Genomic DNA, 27,969 nt, shown 5'->3' with positions numbered 1-27,969 from the left:
ATAAAAAAAGGTAAAAAAAAGAAAAATGGGGTCAGTCTTATACTCCGGTGTTCTCTTACCAGAGGGGGGCAGCAGTGGTGGTGAAGCGGGGTCACAGGAGGCACAGGTTGTGCTGGCAGGCGCGGCGGGGTCCGTGGTTGCAGGTGCCGTGGCGTCCGTGGTTGCAGGCGCGGTGGCAGGAGCCGTGGAGTCCGTGGTGGCGGCAGCAGCCGTGACGGGTGAGCCGTGCAGCAGGCCGGTGCAGTGAGTGTCTGCGGTCCCGGTTCAGTGGTGGCAGTGGCGGCGACGGCTCAGTGGTGGGAGCAGCAGCGACTGCGACTGCTCAGTGGTGCCAGCGGCGGGGACTGCTCAGTGGTGGAGCAGACGGATGCGGTGTTTTCCCAGTGTGTCCGCGGTCCCGATTCAAGTAATGGCGCCCGGAGCGACGCATGCGCAGATGGAGCTCTCATCCAAGGGCTCCATCTGCGCACGCGCTGACTCCCGGAGCAGTGCGTGCGCAGATGGAGCTCTCATCCAAGAGCTCCACCGGCGCCATCATTTGAAAGTGGGACCGCGGACAACTGGTAACATGCTGCACAGCCGCCCGCCCCGCATGCACAGAGTGGCAGCCAGCAGGCTGCCCGCCCACCCTGCGTTCAAGCCGCCGGGTACCTGTGCTTGCGTGCGGTGGCAGCCGGGTACCCATGGTTGTGTGCGGGCGGCAGCCGGGTGCTGTGTGCGGGCGGCACCTGGGTGCCCGTGTGAGGGCGGCTGCCGCCCGCACGGGCACCCGACTGCCGCTCGCACACAGCACCCGGCTGCTGCCCGCACACAGCCATGGATACCCGGCTGCCACCGCATGCAAGCACAGGTACCCGGCTGCCGACCCCACACAGCACCCGGCTGCCGCCCGCACACAGCCATGGGTACCCGGCTGCCACCGCATGCAAGCACAGGTACCCGGCTGCCGACCCCACACAGCACCCGGCTGCCACCGCACGCAAGCACAGGTACCCGGCCGCTTGCATGCAGCCACAGGCACCCGGCCGCCCGATCGCCTCAGACAGGACCCCCCCAGGTACCGCTTTATAAGACGCACCCCCCATTTTCCTCCCAAATTTTTGGGAGGAAAAGTGCGTCTTAGGCTGGTTTCACACTACGTTTATTTAACATCCGTCCATAACGTTTTTTTAGCGGAAAAACGGATCCAGTGCAAATGCGTTTTCACTTCAATGCATTTGCAATGGACTCGCGTTAACATGCGTTCACCTGCGTTTGCGTGCGTTATAGTGAGGATCCAGCGACTTGCAGTTTTTTAACATCTTTCAAAAACGCTACTTGTAGCGTTTTTGAGCTGCGTCCAAATACTGCATGTCACCGGATCCTGACTAAACAGCATGCAAACGCAGGTGAACGCTGGCGTGCTGATAGACAGGATCCTGCTTGCTCTACTGAGCATGCACAGAACCAGTCTCGTGTGATCTGTCTCTCTCTCTCCTCCTCCCTCCCTCACCCTCTCTATCTCTGTCTTTCCCCCTTCCTCCCCTCCCTCTCTCTCCCACCTGAGAGCTGCGGACACTCGTAACCAAGGTAAATATCGGGTAACCACTTCTCTTAGTTACCCGATGTTTACATTGGTTACGTGTGCAGGCAGCCCTGCTCCTAGCAGCTGCAGACACTCGTAACCAAGATAAATATCGGGTATCCAAGCCCGATGTTTACCTTGGTTACCAGCGTCTGCAGCTGTCAGAAGCCGGCTCCCAGTCTAGTTCCCCTCGCTCCCGATCACATGACTCCAATGCCCGCCCCTAAACATCCAGTGACAGGATCCTGCAAAATAACAGATGCGTTTGCATGCGTTTTTTGCTGTAAAAGCAGGATCCGCTTTTGCAGCAAAAAAACGTTCCTGACGCATGTTAAATAAACGTAGTGTGAAATCAGCCTTATAAAGCGAAAAATACGGTAAGTAAATCAGGTGATATGCATCTCTGTAATGAGGAGGGTTGTGGTGTAATGACATCAACACCCTATATAAGGTTTGCTTAATAGGCAACTTCCTTTCCTTGGGCAAAATGGGTCAGAAGAGAGATATGACGGGCTCTGAAAAGTCCAAAATTGTGAGATGTCTTGCAGAAGGATGCAGCAGTCTTGAAATTGCCAAACTTTTGAAGCGTGATCACCGAACAATCAAGCGTTTCAGGCAAACAGCCAACAGGGTCACAAGAGGCGTGTTGGGCAAAAAAGGCACAAAATAACTGCCCATGAATTGAAAAAAATAAAGCGTGAAGCTGCCAAGGTGCCATTTGCCACCAGTTTGGCCATATTTCAGAGCTGCGACGTTACTGGAGTATCAAAAGCACAAGGTGTGCCATACTCAGGGACATGGCCAAGGTAAGAAAGGCTGAAAAACGACCAGCAGTGGTACAGGAAGAAGTCGGTATCGTTCAGAAAAACATGATTTTCATGCAGGACAATGCTCCATCACATGCATCCAACTACTCCACAACGTGGCTGGCCAATAAAGGTCTAAAAGATGAAAAAATAATGACATGGCCCCCTTGTTCACCTAATCTGAACCCCATAGAGAACCTGTGGTCCCTCATAAAATGTGAGATCTACAGGGAGGGAAAACAGTACACCTCTCAGAACAATGTCTTGGAGGCTGTGGTGGCTGCTGAACGCAATGCTGATCGTAAACAGATCAAGCAACTGACAATCTATGGATGGTAGGCTGCTGAGTGTCATCATAAAGAAAGATGGCTCTAATGGTCACTATTTTTTTGGGTTTTGTTTTTGCATGTCAGAAATGGTTATTTCTAAATTTTGTGCAGTTATATTGGTTTACCTGGTGAAAATAAACACGTGAGATGGGAATATATTTGATTTTATTAAGTTGCCTAATAATTCTGCACAGTAATAGTTACCTGCACAAACCGATATCCTCCTAAGATAGCCAAATCTAAGAAAAACACACTCCAACTTCCAAAAATATTAAGCTTTGATATTTGAGTCTTTTGGGTTGATTGAGAACATAGTTGTTCATCAATAATAAAATAATCCTCTAAAATACAACTTGCCTAATAATTCTGCACATGGTGTATACATTGTTAATGTGGTAAATGACTATTATAATATATTGAATGCAATATCTACATAGGTGTATAGAGGTCCATTTCCAACAACCACCGCTCCAGTGTTCTAATGGTACATTGTGTTTGCTAACTGTGTTAGAAGGCTAATGGATGTTTAGAAATCCCTTGAAAACCCTTGTGCAAGTATGTTAGCACAGCTGAAAACAGTTTTGCTGATTTAGAGAAGCTATAAAACTGACCTTCCTTTGAGCTAGTTGAGAATCTGGAGCATTACATTTGTTGGTTCCATTAAACTCTCAAAATGGCAAGAAAAAGAGAACTTTCATGTGAAACTCTGCAGTCTATTCTTGTTCTTAGAAATGAAGGATATTCCATGTGAGAAATTGCCAAGAAACTGAAGATTTCCTACAACGGTGTGTACTACTCCCTTCAGAGGAGAGCACAAACAGACTCTAACCAGAGTAGAAAGAGAAGTAGGAGGCCGCGCTGCACAACTGAGACAAGTACATTAGAGTCTCTAGTGTGAGAAATCGACGCCTCACAGGTCCTCAACTGGCAGCTTCATTAAATAGTACCCACAAAATGCCAGTGTCAACGTCTACAGTGAAGAGGCGACTCCGGGATGCTGGCCTTCAGGGCAGAGTGGCAAAGAAAAAGCCATATCTGAGACTGGCTAATAAGAGGAAAAGATTAATATCGTCAAAAGAACACAGACATTGGACAGAGGGAGATTGGAAAAAAGTGTTATGGAAAGAGGAATCGAAGTTTGAGGTGTTTAAATCACACAGAAGAATATTTGAGATGCAGAAAAACTGAAAAGATGCTGGAAGAGTGCCTGACACCATCTGTCAAGCATGATGGAGGTAATGTGATGGTCTGGGGTTGCTTTGGTGCTGGTAAAGTGGGAGATTTGTACAATGTAAAAGGGATTTTGAATAAGGAAGGCTGTCACTCCATTTTGCAATGCCATGCCATACCGTGTGGAAAGCGCTTGATTGGAGCCAATTTCATCCTACAACAGGACAATGACCCAAAGCACACCTCCAAATTATGCGTGAACTATTTAGGGAAGAAGCAGGCAGCTGGTATTCTATCTGTAATGGAGTGGCCAGCCCAGTCTCCAGATCTCAACCCTATAGAGCTGATGTGGGAGCAGCTTGACCGTATGGTGCAAAAAGTGCCTATCAAGCCAATCCAACTTGTGGGAGGGGGGAAGCATGGGGTGAAATATCTCCAGATTACCACAGCAAATTAATAGCCAGAATGCCAAAGGTCTGCAAAGCTGGAATTGCTGCAAAGGAGCATTCTGTGCCGAAAGCAAAGTGTGAAGGAGAAAATTATTATTTCAAGTAAAAATCATTATTTCTAACCTCGTCAATGTCTGGACTATATTTTCTATTCATTATGCAACTCATTTGATAAATAAAAGTATGATAATTTTGTCTTTTCCATAAAAAAAAAAATCTGGGTGACCCCAAATGTTTGAACTGTAGTGTACAGAAGAGAGACCCGCACAGACAATAATAAGGTGTACCTATAGACCTATATCTATACTGTACCTATAGGTGTATAATAAGGTGTACCTATACCTATACTGTACCTATAGTTGTATAATAAGGTGTACCTGTAGACCTATACCTATACTGTACCTATAGGTGTATAATAAGGTGTACCTATAGACCTATACCTATACTGTACCTATGTGTATAATAAGGTGTACCTATAGACCTATAGCTATACTGAACCTACAGGTGTATAATAAGGTGTACCTATAGACCTATACCTATACTGTACCTATAGGTGTATAATAAGGTGTACCTGTAGACCTATACCTATACTGTACCTATAGGTGTATAATAAGGTGTACCTATAGACCTATACCTATACTGTACCTATGTGTATAATAAGGTGTACCTATAGACCTATATCTATACTGAACCTACAGGTGTATAATAAGGTGTACCTGTAGACACAGATATACCAACAGAAGATAACAAGGCTAAAAAAATGAAACTATTCTACTTCCCTTTTACTGACGTCTTGTGGCGTGGCCCAGCGCGTTCCTCTTCCTGCTCATCAGTAGGTCAGGAGATGTATATAATCATTATAGCTTCATGTCTGCACGTTAGCACATTTCTTGAATATCCGGTCACTAATGGTCTGCTGAGCGAACGTCACACTCCCCAAGGTTACCTCCAGACTGAGCACTGCCAAAAAGAGTAGAACGTTGCCTTTGGTTGGAGCTGGATGGAAACCTCAGGGGATGTAAATTTCTGATGCTGCCAGATGAAAGTTTGTAAAATGTATTTGCAAACTTTATTGTCTGAAGACAATAGCATTACATCTCTTCTAACATGGCCAGGAAGGGTTAACAAGGCTACATAGTGGTGGGTGCAGAACATTGCGTTGGTCAGGTGCTCTCCTCCAGTGTTACATCCTCTATGTCCTTCTATAAAGCTGCTGACAATCACTTAGGAGCGCCTGCAGTGCTGAGGCCCTTTAAGTTGCTGAGTGGATGAATATTTATAACATGCTTTGCTTTTTCTTTTTGTTTTGTAGCTCCAGAATGACACTGCAGTGGAGGACAACATGGCCGACCACCTGGACCACTTTCTGCAGTCTCAAGACTCAGTTAGTAGTGCTCTGCCAGAGGAAGTGCTACAGAGCAGATCTGAGACCCCAAGTGTGGAGGTGACCCCTCCAGATAGCGCTAACAGTCAGCTGCCTGAGGTGGGGAGAAATCTGGGCTGGTGCATGGCTGATTTGGGGTCTTTTTAATTCTGTCTTGTAGATAAATGTTTTGATTTCAGTGCAGATGACTTCTATATCAGATTGTTTTTTGTTTTATTTGGTTTCTTTGTTTACCGTATTCATATTTCTAACCTTTTTGGGGCCCTTAGCAGTATTACTTGTACATAAGAACAGACACCCCCAAAGGTTACAAATATTCTGTTGCTGTTTTGGGTGAATTGGGTGATTTTTCTTTTTTTTTTCTTTTACAATTGTGGGCATGGTTCATTTGATTCTAGAACAATGTGTTGTCCTTTTGGTGGTGCTTTGTAGTTGATTGGCTTTCAGTCTGTGTGATTGGGCTGTAATTGGGGTTAGGACCTCAGGCCAGCTCTGTTAGTATCAATGGTGAGCGCTCGGAAACCAAACTCAGGATCTCAGTGTTAATGGGACTATGTGGATGTGAGAAGGCAGCTAATGGGCCACCAACCATTTGTAAGTACTTCTGTTTCACTTATGGTTTTTACTTTTCACCAAAAAAGCAGATAATTGCCTAGAATAGTGCAAAATACCACGTACTGATAAACATGCAAATTAAGTTTTATTGATAAATAAGCATGGGGGAAATAAAGAGGACGGCCAACATTTGTCGGTCCCAGACCTTGATGATGGCTTCTGTCCTATGGTGTGGTAGATACAGGGGTTGACTGCCTTGCATCCTGTCCTTCTTTTTCCTATTTACCCCATGTTGTCACTCTGTGATAATCCTTTGCCTATGTTGGGTTATATGCCCACGATCAGTGTTTACAGTGTTTTGGATGCAACATGTTTTTGCTGCATTCAAAACAGTGCACACTGCATTTTACAGTTCAAGTACAGTTGATGGAATTCATAGAAATCCCATGAACACTGTGCATGTACGGCCCGCAACGAAAACTGACCTGCGGTGCGGCTTCCCGAGCTGCAAGCATGTCAATTCTTTGCTGTGGAGTTGCAAGCAATCTCTGTAAGGAGAAAACAAGCATGAGGTCGCAGCTCTCTGATCCCTAATCTTGGACCCACCATGTTCAGAACAGAACTGGGCCCTTAGGGTACAGACAGCCGTATGAGAAAATGGGACCAATTGCGTCTGGAAATCGCAGTGAGTAGCTGTGCGTGCTCGTCCAGACTAGTGCATACTGTTTTTCACCTTGACCATCACTGGTGTGCTCTGGTAACCATGTTATTTTAGGCTGTGTGCTGCCCCCTGACCACACTGATGGCACGCTGTCCGCAGATCGGACCGTCTGAAGGCAGCCAGAAAGCAGGGCCAGACTGCCATATTTTCGGTCCTAGTGCGATCAGGTAACACAATGTTAGTCTATGGGGCCGAGCACTTCTCTGCATGTTCAAGTTTGATGCGATATTCCTACTGCACTCGGCCATGGTATTCAATGAGTGCATGGAAATCATTGGACATCTCCCGGTTGACCTCTGCGTGCAGCCCGATTTCCGCACGGTGCCACAATGGAGAAGATGGAGAAAACGTTGTTCCCGTCTTTTTCCTCACACTGTGCTCCGATTGTCTCATCCAAGAGAATAGCAGAACACTATGCTAGGGTTATTTGCATAATCTGCCCAATTTTTGGGGGGATCAGAGAATGTAGGTGTATCATCCCTTAACCTAAATGTGACCCTGAGTATTTCAGCAGGTCTTGCCAACTATCTTAGACTAGAGTCACGTTATTGTTTACAGCTTTTATAATGAAACAGAAAAACCACAAGAAAAAATTGCAAGAAACTGCTGCTTTATCCTATGGTGGACTCTCATGACTCAAGACAGACCACTGTAATGCTATGTGCCCACAGGACAATGTACCTGTGGATATATCCACAGATACGTCCGTAGGTTTCCTGCAGCAGCTCCCCGGAATCCGCAGGTATCCATTGCTGCAGGATTCCAGCAAAATATCTGCGGTAAACCTGTGGACATTCGTGCGACTTACCTGCTGAAGTCCCGGCCTCTATCTCCATAGTGGAGAGGTGGGATTTCCGCAGGTGTTTCCGCAGGAATAATTAACATGCAGTTATGTGAGGCTGTGGGACGTCCGCAGCCTGTTCCGCAGCCGCACATACTGCAGCATGGATACAGCACTCCCCATGTCCCATAGGATAACATGGGGAGTGTCTGTACTTGCTAAAACCTGCGAATTTATCTAGAAAATCCAGATAAATCCACAGGTTTTCCGCGGCAAAATCCGCGGGTACAGAGTCCCGTGGGCACATAGCCTAACAATAATGGGGTTCTTTTGGTTATAGTACAGGAGGCTGTCACTTCAGCAGAAAGACTGGTGCAGCATTTTTTTTGTTTTTGTTTTTTTTTTTTTTAAAAGGTTTTTTTCTAAAGGGTTTTTTTTTTCTTCACCTATTTCCTCAGTAAAAATTCTGGAACCTACTACAGAGCCAAGTGTAAATTTAGTCTGTTTGGAAGCCTCGTTAAGGCCCCTTTACACACTGAGACTTTCAGCGATCCCACCAGCGATTCCAACCTGGCCGGGATTGCTACAAAGTCTCTGGTGAGTCTCTGGTGAGCTGTCAAACAGGCAAACCTGGCCAGCGACGCAACAGCGATCCGGACCTGCAGAACGACCTAGCTAGTCAAACACTGGAAACGAGTGATGTGTCACAATATCTGTCAATCACTATTCTCTGTCAGTCGGTCTCTCCCTCTCGGTCTCTATTCTCTCTGTCGGTCCGTAAGTATCTCTGTCCCTCTCTCACAGTCTGTCGGTCATTTTCCCCTCCTCTCTCATACTCACCGATCCCTGGCGCGGCGCGGCGCTGCACGGCATTCACACTGCTGCGGCGGCTTTTACTATTTTGAAAAAGCCGGCCGCTCATTAAACAATTTCGTATTCCCTACTTTCCCCGCCCACAGGCGCCTATGATTGGTTTCTAGTGAGACACGCCCCCACGCTGAGTGACAGGTGTCTCACTGCACCCAATCACAGCAGCCGGTGGGCGGGTCTATACTGTGCAGTGAAATAAATAATTAAATAATTAAAAAAAACGGCGTGCGGTCCCCCCCAATTTTAATACCAGCCAGATAAAGTCATATGGCTGAAGGCTGGTATTCTCAGGATGGGGAGCTCCACGTTATGGGGCGCCCCCCAGCCTAACAATATCAGTCAGCAACCGCCCAGAATTGCCGCATACATTATATGCGACAGTTCTGGGACTGTACCCGGCTCTTCCCGATTTGCCCTGGTGCGTTGGCAAATCGGGGTAATAAGGAGTTATTGGCAGCCCATAGCTGCCAATAAGTCCTAGATTAATCATGTCAGGCGTCTCCCCGAGATTCCTTTCATGATTAATCTGTAAATTACAGTAAATAAACACACACAACGGAAAAAATCATTTATTAGAAATAAAAAACACAAACACATTCCCTCATCACCAATTTAATCAGCCCCAAAAAGCCCTCCTTGTCCGGCGTAATCCACGGACCTCCAGCGTCGCATCCAGCTCTGCTGCATGCAGGTGACAGGAGCAGCAGAATACACCGCCGCTCCTGTCACCTCCACGCAGCTAATGAAGGCAATAGCGCGATCAGCTGAGCTGTCACTGAGGTTACCCGCTGTCACTGGATCCAGCGGTGGATGCAGCGGTGGCCGCGGGTAACCTCAGAGACAGCTCAGCTGATCGCGCTACTCTCCGCCCACCGGCTGCTGTGATTGGGTGCAGCCGGTATAGACCCGCCCACCGGCTGCTGTGATTGAGTGCAGTGAGACACCTGTCACTCAGCGTGGGGGCGTGTCTCACTGCAACCAATCATAGGCGCCTGTGGGCGGAGAAAGTAGGGAATTGTTTAATGAGCGGCCGGCTTTTTCAAAAGAGGAAAAGCCGCCGCAGCAGTGTGAATGCCGTGCAGCGCCGCGCCGGGGATCGGTGAGTATGAGAGAGGAGGGGAAAATGACCGACACTGTGAGAGAGGGACAGAGATAGTGACGGACCGACAGAGAGAGAATAGAGACCGAGAGGGAGAGACCGACTGACAGAGAATAGTGATTGACAGATATTGTGACACATCACTCGTTTCCAGTGTTTTAAGTCCCCTTTACACACTGAGACTTTGCTGCACAGTGGGAAACAAAGGACCAAAGAATGGTCCTGAACGATTTGTAGCGATCAACAACTTCACAGCAGGGGCCAGGTCACTGATGTGTTTCACACACTGCAATGTCGCTGGGGAGGTCGCTATTACGTCACAAAACTGGTGACGTTACAGCGATGTCGTTTGAGATGTTGCAGTGTGTAAAGCCACCTTAAGGGTACTTTCACACATCCGGATTTTTGCTCTGCGGCACAATACGGCGTTCTGCAGAAAAACCGCAACCGGCTTTTGTAACGCCGATTGCGGTTTTTTTTGCATTGACTTACATTAGTGCCGCATTGTGCCGTAGGGGCTTGCGTTCGGTCCGGTTTTTGCCGCATGCGGCAGATTTAGCCGATGCGGCGGCCGGATCGAACGTACCCTGCAACGTTTTTTGCTCCGGCAAAAAACACCGCATCGCGCCGCATCCGGCCGCTGCGGCGCATTTTTCAATGCATCCCTATGGAGGCCGGATGCGGCGCGATGCGGAAAAAACCGCATCCGGTCGCCGCATGCGGTATTTTCCACTGCGCATGCTCAGTAGCATGCCGCAACCGGAAAAAACCGGGCGGGCCGCATGTAAAAACTTATGCAACGGATGCGGTGTTTTCGCCGCATCCGTTGCATAGTTTTCACAGCCGGATTGAGCCGCAGGGCTCAAACCGGATGTGTGAAAGTAGCCTTAGACTGTGCTCACATTCAGCATTTCTGTGTGTTTTATGCAATTTCAGAAATCTCATGCACACTTGTCTAAATTGGGGAACTGCAAATGTTTTTAAATCTTCAGCACATCAAGTCTATAGCATTTATCCACCCATAGCAGGCAATGAGAAAGCTGCGGTTTTTGCACTAACAAGTGTTGCTGCATTTTTGTTAAGTAAAACTAACTTTAAGCGTATTAAGGACAAAACACACATGTAATCTGCAACAAGAAATGCACCTAAAAACAGCGCAAAAATGCAGCAAGACTTGGGTTTTGAATGCAGCATTTTTACTGCCAAAGAGCGAGTTTTGTCTGCAAAGGAAAAAAAAATGACGCAAAACGTTGCTTGTGAACATAACCCAACTACGCCCACAATACGGCTGACCATACTTTAGGATGTATAGGCACTTAAGGTTTTCACTGGCCTCACTGATCACACACATTAATAAGGCTAGAAACCCTATCCACTGAGTAATATTGTCTTTATGTCTGAAAATCTTTTTTAAGAGGAAACCAGAAGTAATATTTTGCTTTAGTTCTGTGACATTATAGATACTGATGCACTTTATTCTGTGCACCTTTCTATATTCGGTGGTAGGGGGCACACTCCGGCCCCCTCCATAGATTAGCATAGATTAGCATAGATTAGCTGTTATTTGTGCCTCTGTGATTCACAGGGTGAGCATGACCAAATTGCTTTTTAAAAAGCAGTTTCCACCCTATTAACCATTGCATGTACAATAATTAAAGGAGCTTGTACCATTTTAGAAATCTTTTTTTCTATATGCACATTTCATTTTTAAAAAAAAAAAAAAAAAACAAACAAACAACAAAAAAGTGTATTCTACTTACCCTGCCCAGAGCCATCACTGCCCTGCCCTTCATTGTTTGGCTGCAGTGGTGACTTCACATGAACATTGCTGCAGTCAATCTTTGATGGCATAAGCTACTAAGCTGCATTATGGCTGCAGCAATGTCACTTCTGCAACCAAAACACTGGGACTGAGGCAGTGGCAGAAACACCCGCATTGGTCTAGGGAAGGGGGAGAAAAAATACATTTAATTTTTATTTATTATTATTTAATTTTTTACACTGAACTTTGTATATAAGTGTTCATTTTTTGAAAGTGGACAACCCCTTTAAATGCCCATGTCACACTTCCGGCATTTGGCTGGATCCGGCACGCATGCAGTACAGTAGATTCATTTACAGTGGAAGCGCTAGCCCATGCGGTTGTGTGCTTCATGCACAACCACAGCATTTGTCCGCATGTAGTTTCGCTTCCACTGTAAATGAATCTACTGTACTGCATGCGTGCCGGATCCGGCAACATTCCGGATGTGTGAAACGGGCCTAAACAGCCTTGATTAAAACTATCCTACTTTTTTGTGGCTACAGCCCCTGGACAGACTTCAGGGTTCAACCAACAACAAACTGTCCCCTTATCTTGTAGTAACATCACTTCTTAGTAATATACATGCAGAAGGTTATTAGAATATAATCAGGCTGTTTAGGCTTTGTATATAGTCTGTATCCATAGATACACATAAGTCTACATAGGAGCTGTCAACAGAAAATGATATAATATACAATAGGCTCTAAAATCTGCTGCGTGCACTAGGTTGGTGCAGATGTGTGAAAGGGATTGGATTAAATTACATTTTAACACCAAAAATCTAGAACAAGTACTTACTGTAATGTTGGGGAGACACTGTGCTGGATAAAACAAATCCCCCCTACATGTGGACACCGCAGAAACAGATTTTAATACTTTTATTAAATGCTTCAGCTAGTGTTGTATGTGGCATACTCCTCACCCCTACTCACTACCTTTTCTTTGAAATGCAATTAAGTAGAACTGTTTTCATATTTTTTTGTTTGTTTGAGAGAATAATGTTAACTAGTATCCGTTTAATAAGCATTATGGCATATGAAGCCGAGTATTTCTAGGTGAGCGCACGCCTGGCGGAATCAAATAATTCTAGTTAACTGCGCCAATTCCCATGCTGGGTGCGCAGCAGACCTTTTCTGCAGTATTAAGTTGTCCTGACATTTTGGACAGCCAGCACGCCTCCCAGCGTTTACAGTAATTACATTCTTAATTATTCGCCCTATTAGGGACTGTCTCTTTCATCGTCTGTGTATACAGTGTTGATTACGCCTGTTTTCTCACAGGATGGCAGCACAGCTGTAAAAGACGAACAGTTGAGCACAGCGAGTGAAGACACCGGCTCATATGTGGCCCAAGACCAACATGAAGCGCTGATTTGTCAAGACCCCCTAGAAGTGGAAGAACCATGTGATATACAGGAGCCAAACGCTCCCGACAGCCCCCCTGATTCTGTCTGTGAAGATGATGTCACGCTGGCTCTAAAGGAGCTCGATGAGCGATGTGAGGAAGAAGAAGCAGATTTTTCTTATCTTTCAAGGTTAGCTTAATAATTTGATAGATATATATATAGATATATATATATATATATATATATATATATATATATATAATATATACTATTTTTTTTATTTAATTATAGCAAAAAAAAAAAAAAAGAACAAACACCTCTACAAATTCTTAACTGACCGCCTTGTACATCAATATAATTTACAAGGACAAGGAGTAGCAAGCCAAAACACCATATCATATAATATAGTTTTTATTAGCAGAGATAACAATAAAATATTCTAAAAAATGGGAACCACACAGAAAAATATACAATGGCATCCTACCGCCTAAATTATCTCATTTTGAGAGCCAAGGCCAAATATTTATTGAATAATTCATATATAATTCATAGGACAGTAGAGCTAAACTAGAAAACCAGTGCAAAAAAAGTCACTCCTAGAGTTTTAACTGAAATAATAATAGTTTAATGAATCTAAATACAAATATAATAAGGTGCAAGTGCAAAAAAACACCTAAGAAGTTCTCACAAGGTGAACTAGGATATCAATTCCTTAATAATGCACTGATAACTAGCTGTTTTTGGACAATACCAAAGATCAAATTTGATCAAAGATTGAGATATTAAACAATCAGCGGCCGTTTGTCAAAGAGAAGGTTCGGATTAATAACGCCATAACACTGTCCCCATAAAACACGGATGAAGGCAGGTAGGCTAAAGGCAGTTACCAAGGTAATAATGGCAGACCCTGACGCACATTTCGGGTTTAGCTTCTTTAGAAAGGGGGTGTATGTCAGTAAGGCCTGTCCTGTGCCACAACTTTGTATGACAGATCCGCACTGTATCGTGCTGTCTGTTAGGGAAAGACAGAGTGACAGATGTGAATAGAGCCTTACACGGCTTCTATTGTAAATTTGTTATCAGAAAGAAAATACAGTACTTTGCAAAATCTTTAGGCAGGTGCCGGAAAACATACTGCAATAATCTGGAGAGTCTAACAGTCTTTCCTTTTTAAAGGGCTTGTCCAATACTGGACAGCCCTAAATCAAATTTTACCTAAAGGTACTGGGTAATGGTAAAGAAAATGTATACTGTCCTCTCAGATCAGGGTTCCTGCTGTTTTCTCTTCATAAACTTATCCCCTAAACTGGCAACACTACTCTGACATACCTGTGGCATACTCGGCAGCCACTGATTGGCTGCAGTGGTCACATGTCCTTGTTTGTTACCGGCGGAGGACACCGTGCTGAGAGTGAAGCGACGGTGCCGTTCCAAGAGGTAAGCATACATTTATTTATTTTTTCTTCCTCTATCCAGCATGCTCTTGATGATGGGTTTTCCAATAGTGGATAACCCCTATAAATTTTAGTTAGGGTACGGTTACACTTGAAATTTTCACGGACGAGGGCAATCCAATAAAACATCAGATTGCACTTGCACCAGTGTAAAACTATGGGGCATTGTCCAGCTACGATACAAGTCTATGAGAACGTGTGAAATATCTCACTGCACTCGCATGTCATCCGACCGCAGTACGATGTACGCAGAGATAGGCCCGGGAGGAGATGGGGAGAAAGTGCTCCCTCCCTCTTCTCTGCAGCTGTGACCCAATCGCATCAGTTGCATGATCTTCGGCTGACGTTCGCAGCAGAGGGTCATTAGCAGATCGCTTCCGATGCTCTTGTATTGCAAGCTATTCGCAAGTGGAACTCTGGCCTTAGTGGATCCTTGTGATTGCCGCAGGATCCGGTTGCTGTATATGGGGACAGCCTCTAATATCCCCTGGACTCAGGCTCCGTCACAGATCGGGAAACAATGTGTACTTATTGTTATGGCTTTATGACAATTGCTTGCAGCTATTCCAGGGTTAAATATTACAAAGGCCTACTGTAGTACAAGTATTTTCCTTCCCGCTGATCTATATGGCGATACTTAGCCGTCTGCTTTGTATTATGCGGATGCGGCTGGTAGCATGTCACAGGTTTCCTGCTATAAATTGTTGAAGGCTTTGATTCATTTGTCTGCTGAGCTGGTGCATCACGTGTGAGGTCTTTTGGCAGAAAACACTGTACAGGATCATTAAATTGATTGCGCTAGAAATGAATGCTCTTTAGGCTTTTTCTTCTCTCCCCTATACACAGATATTACTTTAGATAATTAAAAAAGTGCGTCTGCAGCAGCCACACTTGGCCGATCTCCAGCAAGTCATTGTGTATTCTGCTTGCATGTCCTCGAGATCAGCCTACCAACAAGATAGCGTGTAGATGGCAGATAGCAGTGCGATGTCTTACTTCCTCTATGGAGATGTCGTCTTCCTTTTTGATAAGCAAGAAAGCATTCAAGTTTTTCTATTCAGCCTGTGTTGTGAGGCTGTTTGGGGATCTGAGCCTGTAAGTAAGCAATGGAGACAATGCTCTTTATGTCAGATGTTATTTCTGGGTGTGTTCCAGGTGCTCTGTATAGTAATATCTCGTATCCATGCTGATAATTGCTCCTTCTGCTTTGTTTGTAGCCAAGATGATGGAGAACCGGATGGCTATGCCGAGGCCCAGGCGTCCCCTCCACCGTCCCCTTTTCTCTCTGCTATACTCGCTGCTTTCCAGCCAGCGGCCTATGAGGACGAGGAGGAAGCCTGGCGCTGTCACGTCAATCAGATGTTGTCTGAGACAGATGGGTCGTGTGCTGTCCACACCTTTCATATCTTTTCCCGGCTTTTTCAGGTCAGTCCACGCTTTATTATGAGTTAAGTAGGTATTATACATTTGTAAGGAAAAAAGTCACAGATTGTCTAAACTGAACTAAGCTAGGCATGGTTCTCTAAAATAATATTTTAATGGCCCAAGAGGGTTGCATAAATTGAGAGAAAGCTTCTATTTTACCCCTGAACCGGCGCTGCGCCTTTTGCTTTTGGCCCTGTGTTATCCAACAGTTTCCTGATGTAAACTAATGTCACATTACCACTGATCAACTGCAGCCTTCACAACTCTGAACCAGTGGAAGAACTGGGGTTTTTTTTCCACTCATACGAAATGTTTGTAGTAAATCATTGACCACTGATTGGCTGCAGCGGTCATGTGGCAAAGTTTTTTTTGTCAGGAGACACAAATCTGAGAGTAGAGTAGCAGAGCCAACCTCGGAAGTAAGGATAGATATATTTTTTTAATTTATGCAACGCACTGGAGCTATTAATAAGGGGTTGTCCAACCGTGGAGAGCTCCCTTTTAAATAGGATCACATTGCAGGTCCCTCTTATCAGGAATAGTGGGATACATTTGCTATGGTTCAAGGGAGTCTGTCAGGTGATTATGTAGTACAATACTAATGTTATCTTTAAATAGGGCTTAACAAGACCTTTCAGGATCAGTAACTTTTATTGCTCTATCTTCACCTGTTATCTTGTTGTAGGCTTCATAGCATTCAATGTGACATAGTAACTAGTCAAGTTTATGTAAATACTAACTGCATATGCACTGCTCCCCCCTCCCATCTCTCAGTGCTGGCATTAGTGATAGTAAATCTGAACTGAATTTGCCCCACCCCATGCTCCCTCCCACCCCTCAGCAGTGATAGTGAATGCACTGTGAGGTGGGTGGGGGGAGCAGTGAATATGCAAAATATATTTATGTAAACATGATTAGAATGCTGGAGACAGGAATTCTACTGAGCTTACAGCAAGATAACCGGATAAGGTACAGCAATAAAACTTACTGATCCTGAAAGGTCTCCTTAAGCCCTATTTAAACATAACATTAGTATTGTACTAGAAAATCACCTGACAGATTCCCTTTAACTTTGTAGTACAAAGTGAGATGCATCAAATGTGGACAAGGGAGGCATGGAGTGATGGTTTCCGGCTGTGCTGCACCGCTAATTCCCACATTCAGCTGCTATGGTCAGAGATGGTAAATTCCAGCAGTTTATCCTCTTACACACTGTGATCAATAGTGAACACAGCGCCTAAGGGCCCAGTGACTGCTTTGTTGGTACCAACTGGACAATGCCCTGCAATACAGAGGTAAGTACCAATGATCAATCTATTGTGGTACTAAATTGATAAGAAAGTTAAAGTTCTAAAACATTTTCAATATAAAAAAAAGCCATAACCAATATATCAGTGTAACCCCTGCCTTTTTCTGTTGGTTACTTAAACATACAAAGAATTAAACATAAATGATAACACCATGTTCGTGAAGATCTGAAATATTAAAATGTTTATCTCACATGTGAAGTGTATGTAAAGAAAAATCAAATACAAATGCAAATAATTGCTACTTTAATTCAGCTTGCCTATCAAGCAAAAAATGGAATTCCAAATCTGCAGTCAGAAAATGCGATCAAGAAATACTGCTTTTTGGCCTGGAAATAAATGGGCCTTCATCCAGTTCCATGGTAATTGTGCAGTGTAAATCGCCTGCCGATCACCTGGCAGAGAAGCAAAATGTCTATAAGAAGGGTGAAAGTATTCTTGGGCAGGCTTAAAATGTTTTAATTTTAGCAGCACATTCTCTTGTGTAAATAACTCGTGCTGCCGAGAACAATGACCGTCACCCAGAGTGATCTGTGATGTAGGACAATGCTTTCTGCCTGTGTAAACCGGCTATTTAATTATTCATCAATTCCCAAACAAGTAGTTGATCGCCAATTGTACAATGCCATAAGATGAGCGGTGTGAACCCTCCCTTAGAGGTTAATCTCATGTGACAAGTATGTAAGTGGCCATTTCATATTAACGTATCTGATGATCATCAGACCATTGGTCTTAATGACAAGATATGTGTGGAAATCCAGCGGAAACCATGTAGAATGGGCTGATTAGGGGGTGTATAATGTATATTATTGCCGGTCTCCAGTCACTTTGCTTCTTTTTCTAGAGTATTCAAAGAAAGTTTGGGACAATAACGAACGATTCCATCACTTTCCTGGGAGAAAGCCTGCAAAGGATAGGCCCAAAGTTCAAAAGTTCCCTGGAGGTGATGATGGCGAGCTCAGAGTGCCCAACAGTCTTTGTGGATGCGGATACGGTAAGGGGGCACTCGGGTGCGTTTCCGTGGCCTGTACGAGCGAAGTACTGAGCCCTACCAGATTTTGTTGACTTGCAGTCTTGTTTTTATGACCTGGTTTGGCAATAGTCCATTTTTTGGTTGTTTTTTTTTGCCTATATTAGCACTTTATCTTAAAAGGATTATCACAATATTTCGGTTCAGAACGAAATGAATGGAGAGTTCAGGCGAGCAAGATTATCACATTGTTGGTCTAAACTCTGCTACGGGATGCTGCTTGGCTTCTGCAGTATTAGAAGAGCTGTAAGGCTATGTGCGCAGGTTGCGTACTAGCCCTGCAGATATTTCTGCAGCGATCTGAAGAGCACATGTGCGCTTTAGATCGCTGCTGAAATGTCCGTAGTGAGCGCCGATTCCATGCGCTCTGCCTGCAGCTCCTGCCATAGACAGAGCAGGAGCTGCCGGCAAAGCGCAGGAAAGAAGTGACATGTCACTTCTTTTTGCGCAGTAGCCGAAGCGCTGCGCTCTGAGACGCCACGTGCGCACGGCCCCTGCACAATCTCCATAGACTGTGCAGGGGACGCAGGACGCATGCAGTTACGCTGCGCTGCAAAGCGCAGCGTAACTGCATGAATTTACGCAACGTGCGCACATAGCCTAAGGGTTTACGAGCGTATAAATCGGATGAGTGTGATTACAAAAAAAAGAAAAGGGATTGAACTCAGACTGTTCATTGAGGCAGTGCAGATCTCAGTATTTCTTCTCACCTGCATTCGGCATGAGAAAAAACACTTATATTATGCTGCAATTTGTCCCCAAAATTGGTACAGTGCGAGAACAAAATCAGACGCCATACGGACAATCAGTATAGCGTTTTTAAGGAAACAGAATTCAGTAAGATGTGAAACTGTTTGGAAAAGATTAATAGCTGCTGAGTAAAGAAAGCAGAATGCATACTGACAGCACAAGGATATCACATATCACAACTGTGCAACAAATATATGTATGGCTATGAGAGAGTGTCCTCAAATAGGTATACATGGTCTCAATAAGGTGCACAATAATAACATTTAAGAATAATGTACTGTATTAAAAGTGCACTGTAATGAAATGTACTAGAAAAAATAGGCAGATCAGAAAATTTGGCAAAGGTATATCAATGCAGATCACAATATGTTGCCCAACAAAATATATGCTGACCGAGGAGTAGACATGACAGTATGAGCACCACAATGTACTAAGGTAAAAAGTATCCAGAGTCATAGGTGTATACCTGAAGTCATGTCCTGCTGCTGCTGTGCCGATCGCAGGACCTAACGGTGCACTGCTATCATTAGAGACTTTCTTTTTTTTTTCCCTTTTTTTTTTTTTCCTTTCATATCCCAATTGTGACACATTTTTTATATATATATATATATATATATATATATATATATATATATATATATATATATATATATATATATATATATATATATATATATATATATATACATACATATACACAGTATATAGTGTGTATGTATGTGTGTATATATATATATATATATATACACAGTATATAGTGTGTATGTATGTGTGTGTGTATATATATATATGTATATATATATATGTATGTATGTAGATATATATAATGTTTTTGACGCATTTCGGTGCATTTTTGGTTGCGTTTTGCTGCGTTTTTGATCTCTGGGTTTTGCTGCGTTTTTGATCTTTGGGTTTTGCTGCGTTTTTCCAATGCATTGCATGGGTAGAAAACACAGTAAAACGCAGAAAAGAATTGACATGACCATTTTTATTTTTTTTATTTTTTTTTCAGCTCAAAAACGCAGAAAAAAAAAAAGTTGTGTGCGGACAGCAAAAATGAAAACTCATAGACTTTGCTGGGAAGCAAAGTTATGTAGTTTTGAGCCCAAAACGCACCCGAAAAACGCGCAAAAACACATTGTGCAAACATAGCCTTACAGGCTCGATTCAAAAACAGCAGTGAGCAGCGTGTTCGGCATCTCTACTACTCTGTAGCAATGGCCGGTCCCCTTGGTAGAGAGATATAAGCAAAAGAAAAGCAGGGACACAAAAATAATAGAGGCAGCTAAAAACAGCAAATAAGCTGTAGCTTATTTTCCCACGATCTGCTATTCTCTTCCAATCTGTTAACACGAGATTAATAACATATAGGTGCATTATTACTGGATGCCCATGTGTGGAGAAGGGCATAGGAGCTGTGCTGTCCCCATAGCTGGCCTCTGTAATAGTGACATCCGCGGCTGAGCTCTTATTGCTGCTGTTAACCTTTAAAAAAAATAAAAAGTTCTAAAAACTGCAATTCATCCCACAGAAAATGAGTAATAATATAACTGTCAATGGGAAAAAATGAAAAGCTTTATGGTTCTTGGAAGAAGAGGGGGAAATGCAATTGTAAAAAGGAAATTGGCAGCCTTGAAAGGTGTAATGGCGTACTACTATTATTATGTGTAGCTGTTTTTCATTAGCTGTAGTATTTTTCTTTATTGGAGCTATTATATTACATCGCTAATAATAATACGTGTGATGTTGTCTTCTGTCTGCAGCTCATGTGTAGTGGCTTATTGGAGACCCTGAAGTTCAGTGTGCTGGAGCTGCAGGAACATCTGGACACGTATAACTCCAAGCGGGAGGCAGCAGAGCAGGTAATCTTCATCACACATTGGCTGAGGATGGCCCTTTTATAGGGAAAGCGGTGACCTGGCCATGTTGTTACCCAACAGTCCCATCCCTTCTTTTCTCCATCTTATATTGATTGAGAGTTGAGACACCCTGACATTACGTGATTGTCCGGTCTCTCCTAAATTGTCAACAGTCATCTAAGGTGGACTTTCAGGCAGCTTCTTGTCTTATTACTACATGACCTCTTGAAGATGCAGGTATTGTGTAGGAGATCATGGAGAACTATTGGGACTGTTAGAAGTTCACCTGTGATCATACAAAGTAATGAGTGGTGGAGTCAAGGTGCAGCACGAGCCGCCAGTGACCCGGACAGTCGTCATGTCCACAATAATTGTAGCCTGCAGACCTCCTTCTCTTCCAGCCTCTTGTGTATTATTACACTCTAGTGATTCACACATTGGTTGTTGATTAGCCGTGTAGTATGGCATCATTGTATGGCATTATTATTAGGCTAGTTATATATTTTTCTTGAAAAAATATCCAGCTCACCCACACCTGGACTCGCCGTGCCTCTGTCTCGGATATCGGCCCTGCCCTGGCCGCACAGCAATAGAAAGGAAAAGTAATCCAGCTGAGTGCTCACGGTGATTTATTAGTGCAAAACAGACAGTTCACAGAAGACGTTAACGTGTTTCTGGCTTGACGACCTTAATCATAACCATGATTAAGGGCGTCAAACCAGAAACGCGTTATCGTCTTCTGTGCACTGTCGGACTTGCACTAATAAATCACCGTGGGCACTCAGCTGGACTACTTTTCCTTTCTACAGATTTTTCTCCCAATTTGGTATTCACTACCTTATTAATGACCTTACCAATGTTGACTCTGACTTTGGTCATATATTTCATGGAGTATTATTGAGACAAATATATTGGATTGTTTACGTCTTTTTTTTTTTTTTTTTTCTTTTCGCTTAATTACTTAAAGGTTTTCCTCTCGGCAGACATTTGTGGCATACCGTAATCTACCTTGAGAACAGGCGTCTCCCAATACACCATTCTGTCTGGTATCCTGACACAGGACAGGAGAGGTGACTGCGCATGCGCGGCTCTCTCCATGCACTGCAACGGGGTATTTCACATATCTTATGCGACAGCCCCTTGTACTATAAACCCAGTGGAAATGCGCCCTTATTAGACTGCTTTCACACATCCGGTTTTTGCCGTGCAGCACAATACGGCACTCTGCAGAAAAAACACAACAGGTTTTTTTTTTGCCGCCGGTTGCGTTTTTTCCCGCATAGACTTGCATTAGCACCGTATTGTGCCGTATGGCCTTGCATTGCGCCCGGTTTTTGCCGAATGCAGCATATTTAGCCCATGTGGCGGCCGGATGGAACGTTGCCTGGCACGTTTTTTGTGCGCGATTCACAATGCAAACCTATGGACGCCGGATGCGGTGTCCTGCAGCAAAAAACGCATCCGGCCGTCGGATGCGGTTTTGTGTACTGCGCATGCTCAGTATCAAGCCGTATCCAGACGGGCCGCATGGAAAAACTTATGCAACGGATCCATTTTTTTCGCCGCATCCGTTGCATAGGTTTTTGAGCCGGATTGTGCTGCTCAGCACAAACCGGATGTGTGAAAGCAGCCTTAGCATTCCCCGTCGCCCTCCCTCTCCGTTTAGTTGCATGCACACATTTTTCTCTAGGTTGTGCTGATCTGACATTTCTCTAACGTTGGATTACAAATAATAAACCAGTGGAATATATTTTACTGAATAATTAGTAGAGCTGTAACCCGGGGACCTTCAATCAGTAGGTTTGTTACAGAATTTCGTTGTGTAGCAGGCACGGACTCTTCTGCTGAAAACGGGTTATTCTGCAACCACGACTGTCTGTAGAAAATCAGATTTACAGTGGACATTGGGTCCATGTCACTAATTGAATCTGGCACTGTGTTCCTCAGAGAGCCTCTCCTCCCCTCCCCCGTCTCACTAATGCAGATCGCTCCGGTTAATTCACTGAGTAGCCTTTATTAAATTGAGCCGGCCAGGCAAACCCATTCTTCTTTCCTCGTTGTGGCAGCACTTGAAGGTTGGCCAGAGGTTATAGTGATTGCTATAAGGAGTCTATAAATAGATGGAAATGAATGGCCATAACGGCTTTCTTATAAAGCCATCTTGTCCTCCTGTAAGACACGCACTGCAGCACATTCTGCTTACAGTGCCCTGGCGTGTGCGCAGCATGTATCCAAACTGTGGAAATCTGCCGCGTGCAATAATGTATAGATCCAGGCCTACGTGAGCAAAGCATAAAGGGAATCTGTCACAATGTTTTTTATACGTTATCTGAGAGCAACATAATATAGGAAAGGAGTCCCTGATTCTAGTGATGTCACTTACTGGGCTACTTGCTGCAGTTTTGATAAAATCCCAGTTCACTGAATGCTGAGCTCTTTATAACCACACCACAGATTGGCAGCTTTCTGTATACACTGTACATGTGCAGAAAGGTGCCAATCATTGGTGTGGGCGGTACAGCGCTCATAAATATGGAGAACTACATGGAAGCAGGTTTACTAGTCTTCTAGTGAGAGCTCCTTTTCATAAAACCGAGATTTTATCAAAACTACAGCAAGCAGCCAAGTAAGTGACACACCTCTGGAATCAAGGTCTCTGTCCTTATATTATGCTGCTCTCAGATTAAGTGGCAAAAACCTGGTGACAGATTCCCTTTAATGATTGTAATATGAAGTTTTGCAAGTCTCTAATCTACTTATTCTCTCTTCATGGTTGTCTTGACGACATCTTACTGTTAAATGCACAGAAGCATCTGAACGAATTCTTAGTTCTGCTTATGACCACCTACTTCCGTATGCCATATTGATGCACAAATGTCATAGAGTAAAACCTCCTCCATTAGCTGAAGAAGATGGCTGCAAAAAAGTGTCTCCCTATATTATGGATCTGGCATTCCATGTATTATGTGGCCGGCATATATTAGAATGGCCACCATGTTGTAGGGGGATTTTATTTATGCAGATCTCTTCTTTACAACCTTGGCCTCTAGCTTGTAGTGCTATTGAGAAATGATAATGATGAGTGAGCACTACCATGTTCGGTACTCTTAACAAGCAGTCGAAAGGGCTCCACTCATGTGCCAAATGTAATGGAAGTCAGTGGGTACTCAAGCATTTTTCCTGAAAATCTTCATGGGGAAAAAGGCTCAAGTTCCCCATTGACTTCCATTATACTCGGACACTCAAGTGGCACCTGTCCGAGCATCCAGCTGCTCGTTAAGAGTACAGAGCACCCGAGCATGGTAGTGCTCACTCATCACTAGTTACGAGTACTGAGCACCCGAGCATGGTAGTGCTCACTCATCACTAGTTACGAGTACTGAGCACCCGAGCATGGTAGTGCTCACTCATCACTAGTTACGAGTAGTGAGCACCTGAGCATGGCAGTGCTTTCTCATCACTAGTTACGAGTAGTGAGCACCTGAGCATAGCAGTGCTTTCTCATCACTAGTTACGAGTAGTGAGCACCTGAGCATGGTAGTACTCACTCATGACTAGTTACGAGTAGTGAGCACCTGAGCATGGTAGTACTCACTCATGACTAGTTACGAGTAGTGAGCACCTGAGCATGGCAGTGCTTGCTCATCACTAGTTACGAGTAGTGAGCACCTGAGCATAGCAGTGCTTTCTCATCACTAGTTACGAGTAGTGAGCACCTGAGCATGGTAGTACTCACTCATGACTAGTTACGAGTAGTGAGCACCTGAGCATGGTAGTACTCACTCATGACTAGTTACGAGTAGTGAGCACCTGAGCATGGCAGTGCTTGCTCATCACTAGTTACGAGTAGTGAGCACCCTCCTAGTGCCTGCTCATCACTAGGTAAGAGTATAGAGCACCCGAGCATGGCAGTGCTTGCTCATCACTAGGTACAAGTACAGAGCACTCGAGCATGGCAGTGCTCGCTCATCACTAGGTACGAGTACAGAGCACCCGAGCATGGTAGTGCTCGCTCATCACTAGGTACGAGTACAGAGCACCCGAGCATGGCAGTGCTCACTCATCACTAGGTACGAGTACAGAGCACTCGAGCATGGCAGTGCTCGCTCATCACTAGGTACGAGTACAGAATACCAGAGCATGGCAGTGCTCGCTCATCACTAGGTACGAGTACAGAATACCAGAGCATGGCAGTGCTCGCTCATCACTAGGTACGAGTACAGAGCACTCGAGCATGGCAGTGCTTGCTCTTCACTAGGTACGAGTGCAGAGCACTCGAGCATGGCAGTGCTTGCTCTTCACTAGGTACGAGTGCAGAGCACTCGAGCATGGCAGTGCTTGCTCTTCACTAGGTACGAGTACAGAGCACCCGAGCATGGCAGTGCTCGCTCATCACTAGGTACGAGTAAAGAATACCAGAGCATGTTAGTGCTCGTTCATCACTAGGTAGGAGTACAGAGCACTCGAGCATGGTAATGCTCACTCATCATTACCTATTGCATTTACTATTCTCCCTTTCTCATATGTATTTCACTTTCCGATCCATTTCGTGTGTTGTTTTTCAATCATAGTGGCTGGACAACTGCAAGAAAACCTTCAGTTCAGGAGACAGCTGTCATGCACCGAATATGGAAGCCCAGGTAACTACCCTCGAGTCCTCCCGCTCTATATACACACTTTACAGCCTTCCAGTGGAGTGTGCCAGCATGATGTCGCTGTACAGATTGCCGGCAAAATGAATTCACGGTGACTGAAGATTTAATAAGCTGTAATCTGATTACCCGCACGTCACCCCCTATAACGATGTTACTGTAATGAACCTTTTAAATACTCTCTAATGCTCTGCACTCCCTGCAGGTTGGAATAAGATCCCACAATATGCAAAGCTTAGGCGTGCAATAACCTCTAATAGCCCGTAATATTGACCGGTAAATTTACTTCTGGCAGAACCATAACGCACCTATACGAATATGACATAGTGTCCAAGGGGCACCGTGAGCTGCTGCACGCTCCGTTAACACTACTAATGTGTGCCAGCTTCAGGCAAAAGAGACCAATGATTCTTCCACAAATCACATTTTCCACATTTTATTCTAGTTTATGCTTCCCACAGAGATTATACCTCCAGGATTATAGCTGAAGCTTTTATGCCTTGTAGGACGAAGTAGCATTATGGATGTCATTAATGTTGGCTGATTTCCTTATCTATGGTTAATTAGAAGAGCTTACTTCTCTGGGAGCAACCCATTTTCCAGTGACTTATTTATTAAAGGAATTAAAGGGGTATTCCACCATTAGTAAGTGTCAATATATTGCTATGATATGTGCTCTGACACTTGCGTTTTGACCAATGCAAACTATTAAGACCTCATCAATTGATAGAAACCAAAAAAAGATAAAATGGCTGTTGCCTATCCTAATAGCGGTCTCGTTCTATGGCCCAATTAGGTAAGCCCCTTAGTTTAATTTAATATACTGAAAATTGTTCAGACGTTATCTCCCCATAAAAGGGCCTATTGATCTTGAGGGCCCAAATCTTGGGACCCCCAGTGAGTGCTCCAACCACAGGGCACAAATGCTCATAGTGCATCCACTGCAGCGTATGGACCGATAGACTTGGAAACCACCGATGTTTTAGGGGTTTTGTCTATTTTATAGCAGTTTAAGGACAAGCCGAGGATCATGGTGGAGGCATCAACATCCTTTCTCTACTCATCTCCTGAGAGTAAAGGGTCCCCATACTCATTAGACTAAAGTCAACCAAACCTGCTGATGTCTGCAAGCAGTTTAATATGTGGGGGGCTTTCCAACTCCTCCCCGACAGATGTCCTCAGAGGAGCGAAGAATCCTGCATGTTGGATTACCATCGGCCGTACCTTTTGTGTTGCGGGAGATCAGCTGCTACTCGATGAGTCTGGTATCAGCTCTTTCATACAGAATACATGAGCACCATGTGTGGGGGAGCCAGGAGAGTTAGACAAACAATCAAGCTAATGTGTATGAGGGGGCGTGATAAGACAACATTCTTTAATCGTCCTCCCGGACAACTGTACGGAAGATTAAAATAAAATTTTGTAGGTTAATATGGGGCCCCATATGAACAAGATCTTACAGGTCGCATCTACAGTCAGTGTAAATAGGACCCATTAGTAAGGTTATGTACAGTTTGCTTTACCTATCCATCATTTGTTCTAGCACATCTTATTGTTCTCATTTAGAGCATTGTTCAAACTATAGCATGAAGCGACATGTCTGTTCTCCTGATGTTATACAAGTCTGCCAACACATAAGTCAGTGGGGTTCGTAGGTCTTGAGTGATATATTCCATGCATGAATTCTGTTTTTCTGTTCCTATAATGGAACTAAAAAACAACGAACCCAACTCCGAAGCCACTCTGTCGTAGAGAAGATGAGTGCAGCGCAGACATTGTATCACACATCTCCGCTATCGGGATGTGTCTGTCGACAGAGCTGTGACCGACTCCAACCACAACTAGAAAAAGTCCAAGTCATGTGAAATTGGTAATTGTGCATTAATCCAGATCCGAAAGGGAGATTGTGCTCCAAAGTTGAACCAATGCTTTAGGTCATTGTGACTATTTGCCTGAGGTGTTACAGAACTTGGTCCATAACTAACTTTCCATCTTTTTCTTCCTTTGTGTTTTTGTGACCTGCTCACCTTCTTGCTTAGCAAATGGAAGTTCTAGCAGTAAGTGATGGTTCTTGATTTCTCAAATACTAAACATGTCAGATCCAAGCCTCTGACTTTCACCTGTCTTGTCCATTTGTGGAGCTAGCAGTGTCCTGCCGTTGTCAGATTAGTGTGCGCTGGGTCCACGTAGCGTTTGTCCACGAACTGTTGATGGCTCTTTAATATATTGTAGCTCGGGAGTGTAGAGAAGTCTACTACAGTCAGAAAATAAACAGTGGAGTATGATTTGAGTAGAAGGATGGTGTGTAGGATTGTCAGTCTTCACAGCAGAATGCCCTGTACACCCACTACACTGATACACATCCCATGTCAATGATACCTTCCGTACGGAGGTGCCAGCAATAGAATACATTTCATATACTGTACTGCAGATGTGGGAACACTTCATATCTACAATGTAATGTCTCTAAGTTTAGGACATTTTTTTTTGCAACATATTTATGTATGTATATAGCGACATATCTCACCTGGTCGTATTTCTTTACATTCCTCTTTCCCTTCCATGGGCCTTTCAGTCCACATCACACAGTGTATATTACTGGCCAGATATCATGG

General features: G+C 44.2%; 1 protein-coding gene across 7 annotated transcripts in view; it reads left to right on the top strand.

Moving 5' to 3' along the window:
- Positions 1–27,969, top strand: part of FRYL (FRY like transcription coactivator) — a 520,064-nt gene that overhangs the window by 487,402 nt on the left and 4,693 nt on the right. For 4 of the 7 annotated variants that reach the window (XM_075347029.1, XM_075347024.1, XM_075347026.1 and 1 more), the window contains 7 exons: positions 5,631–5,801; positions 12,813–13,066; positions 15,549–15,756; positions 17,908–18,057; positions 20,607–20,705; positions 25,274–25,342; positions 27,394–27,411. In XM_075347029.1, coding sequence (XP_075203144.1) covers positions 5,631–5,801; positions 12,813–13,066; positions 15,549–15,756; positions 17,908–18,057; positions 20,607–20,705; positions 25,274–25,342; positions 27,394–27,411 — 969 coding nt within the window. The remainder of the gene's footprint in view (positions 1–5,630; positions 5,802–12,812; positions 13,067–15,548; positions 15,757–17,907; positions 18,058–20,606; positions 20,706–25,273; positions 25,343–27,393; positions 27,412–27,969) is intronic. The other 3 variants (XM_075347025.1, XM_075347027.1, XM_075347030.1) reach the window with 1 other exon arrangement.

The sequence above is a fragment of the Anomaloglossus baeobatrachus genome, chromosome 1, assembly GCF_048569485.1.
Source record: "Anomaloglossus baeobatrachus isolate aAnoBae1 chromosome 1, aAnoBae1.hap1, whole genome shotgun sequence".
Taxonomy (NCBI): Eukaryota; Metazoa; Chordata; class Amphibia; order Anura; family Aromobatidae; genus Anomaloglossus; species Anomaloglossus baeobatrachus.
This window is presented reverse-complemented; position numbering and strand designations above follow the sequence as displayed.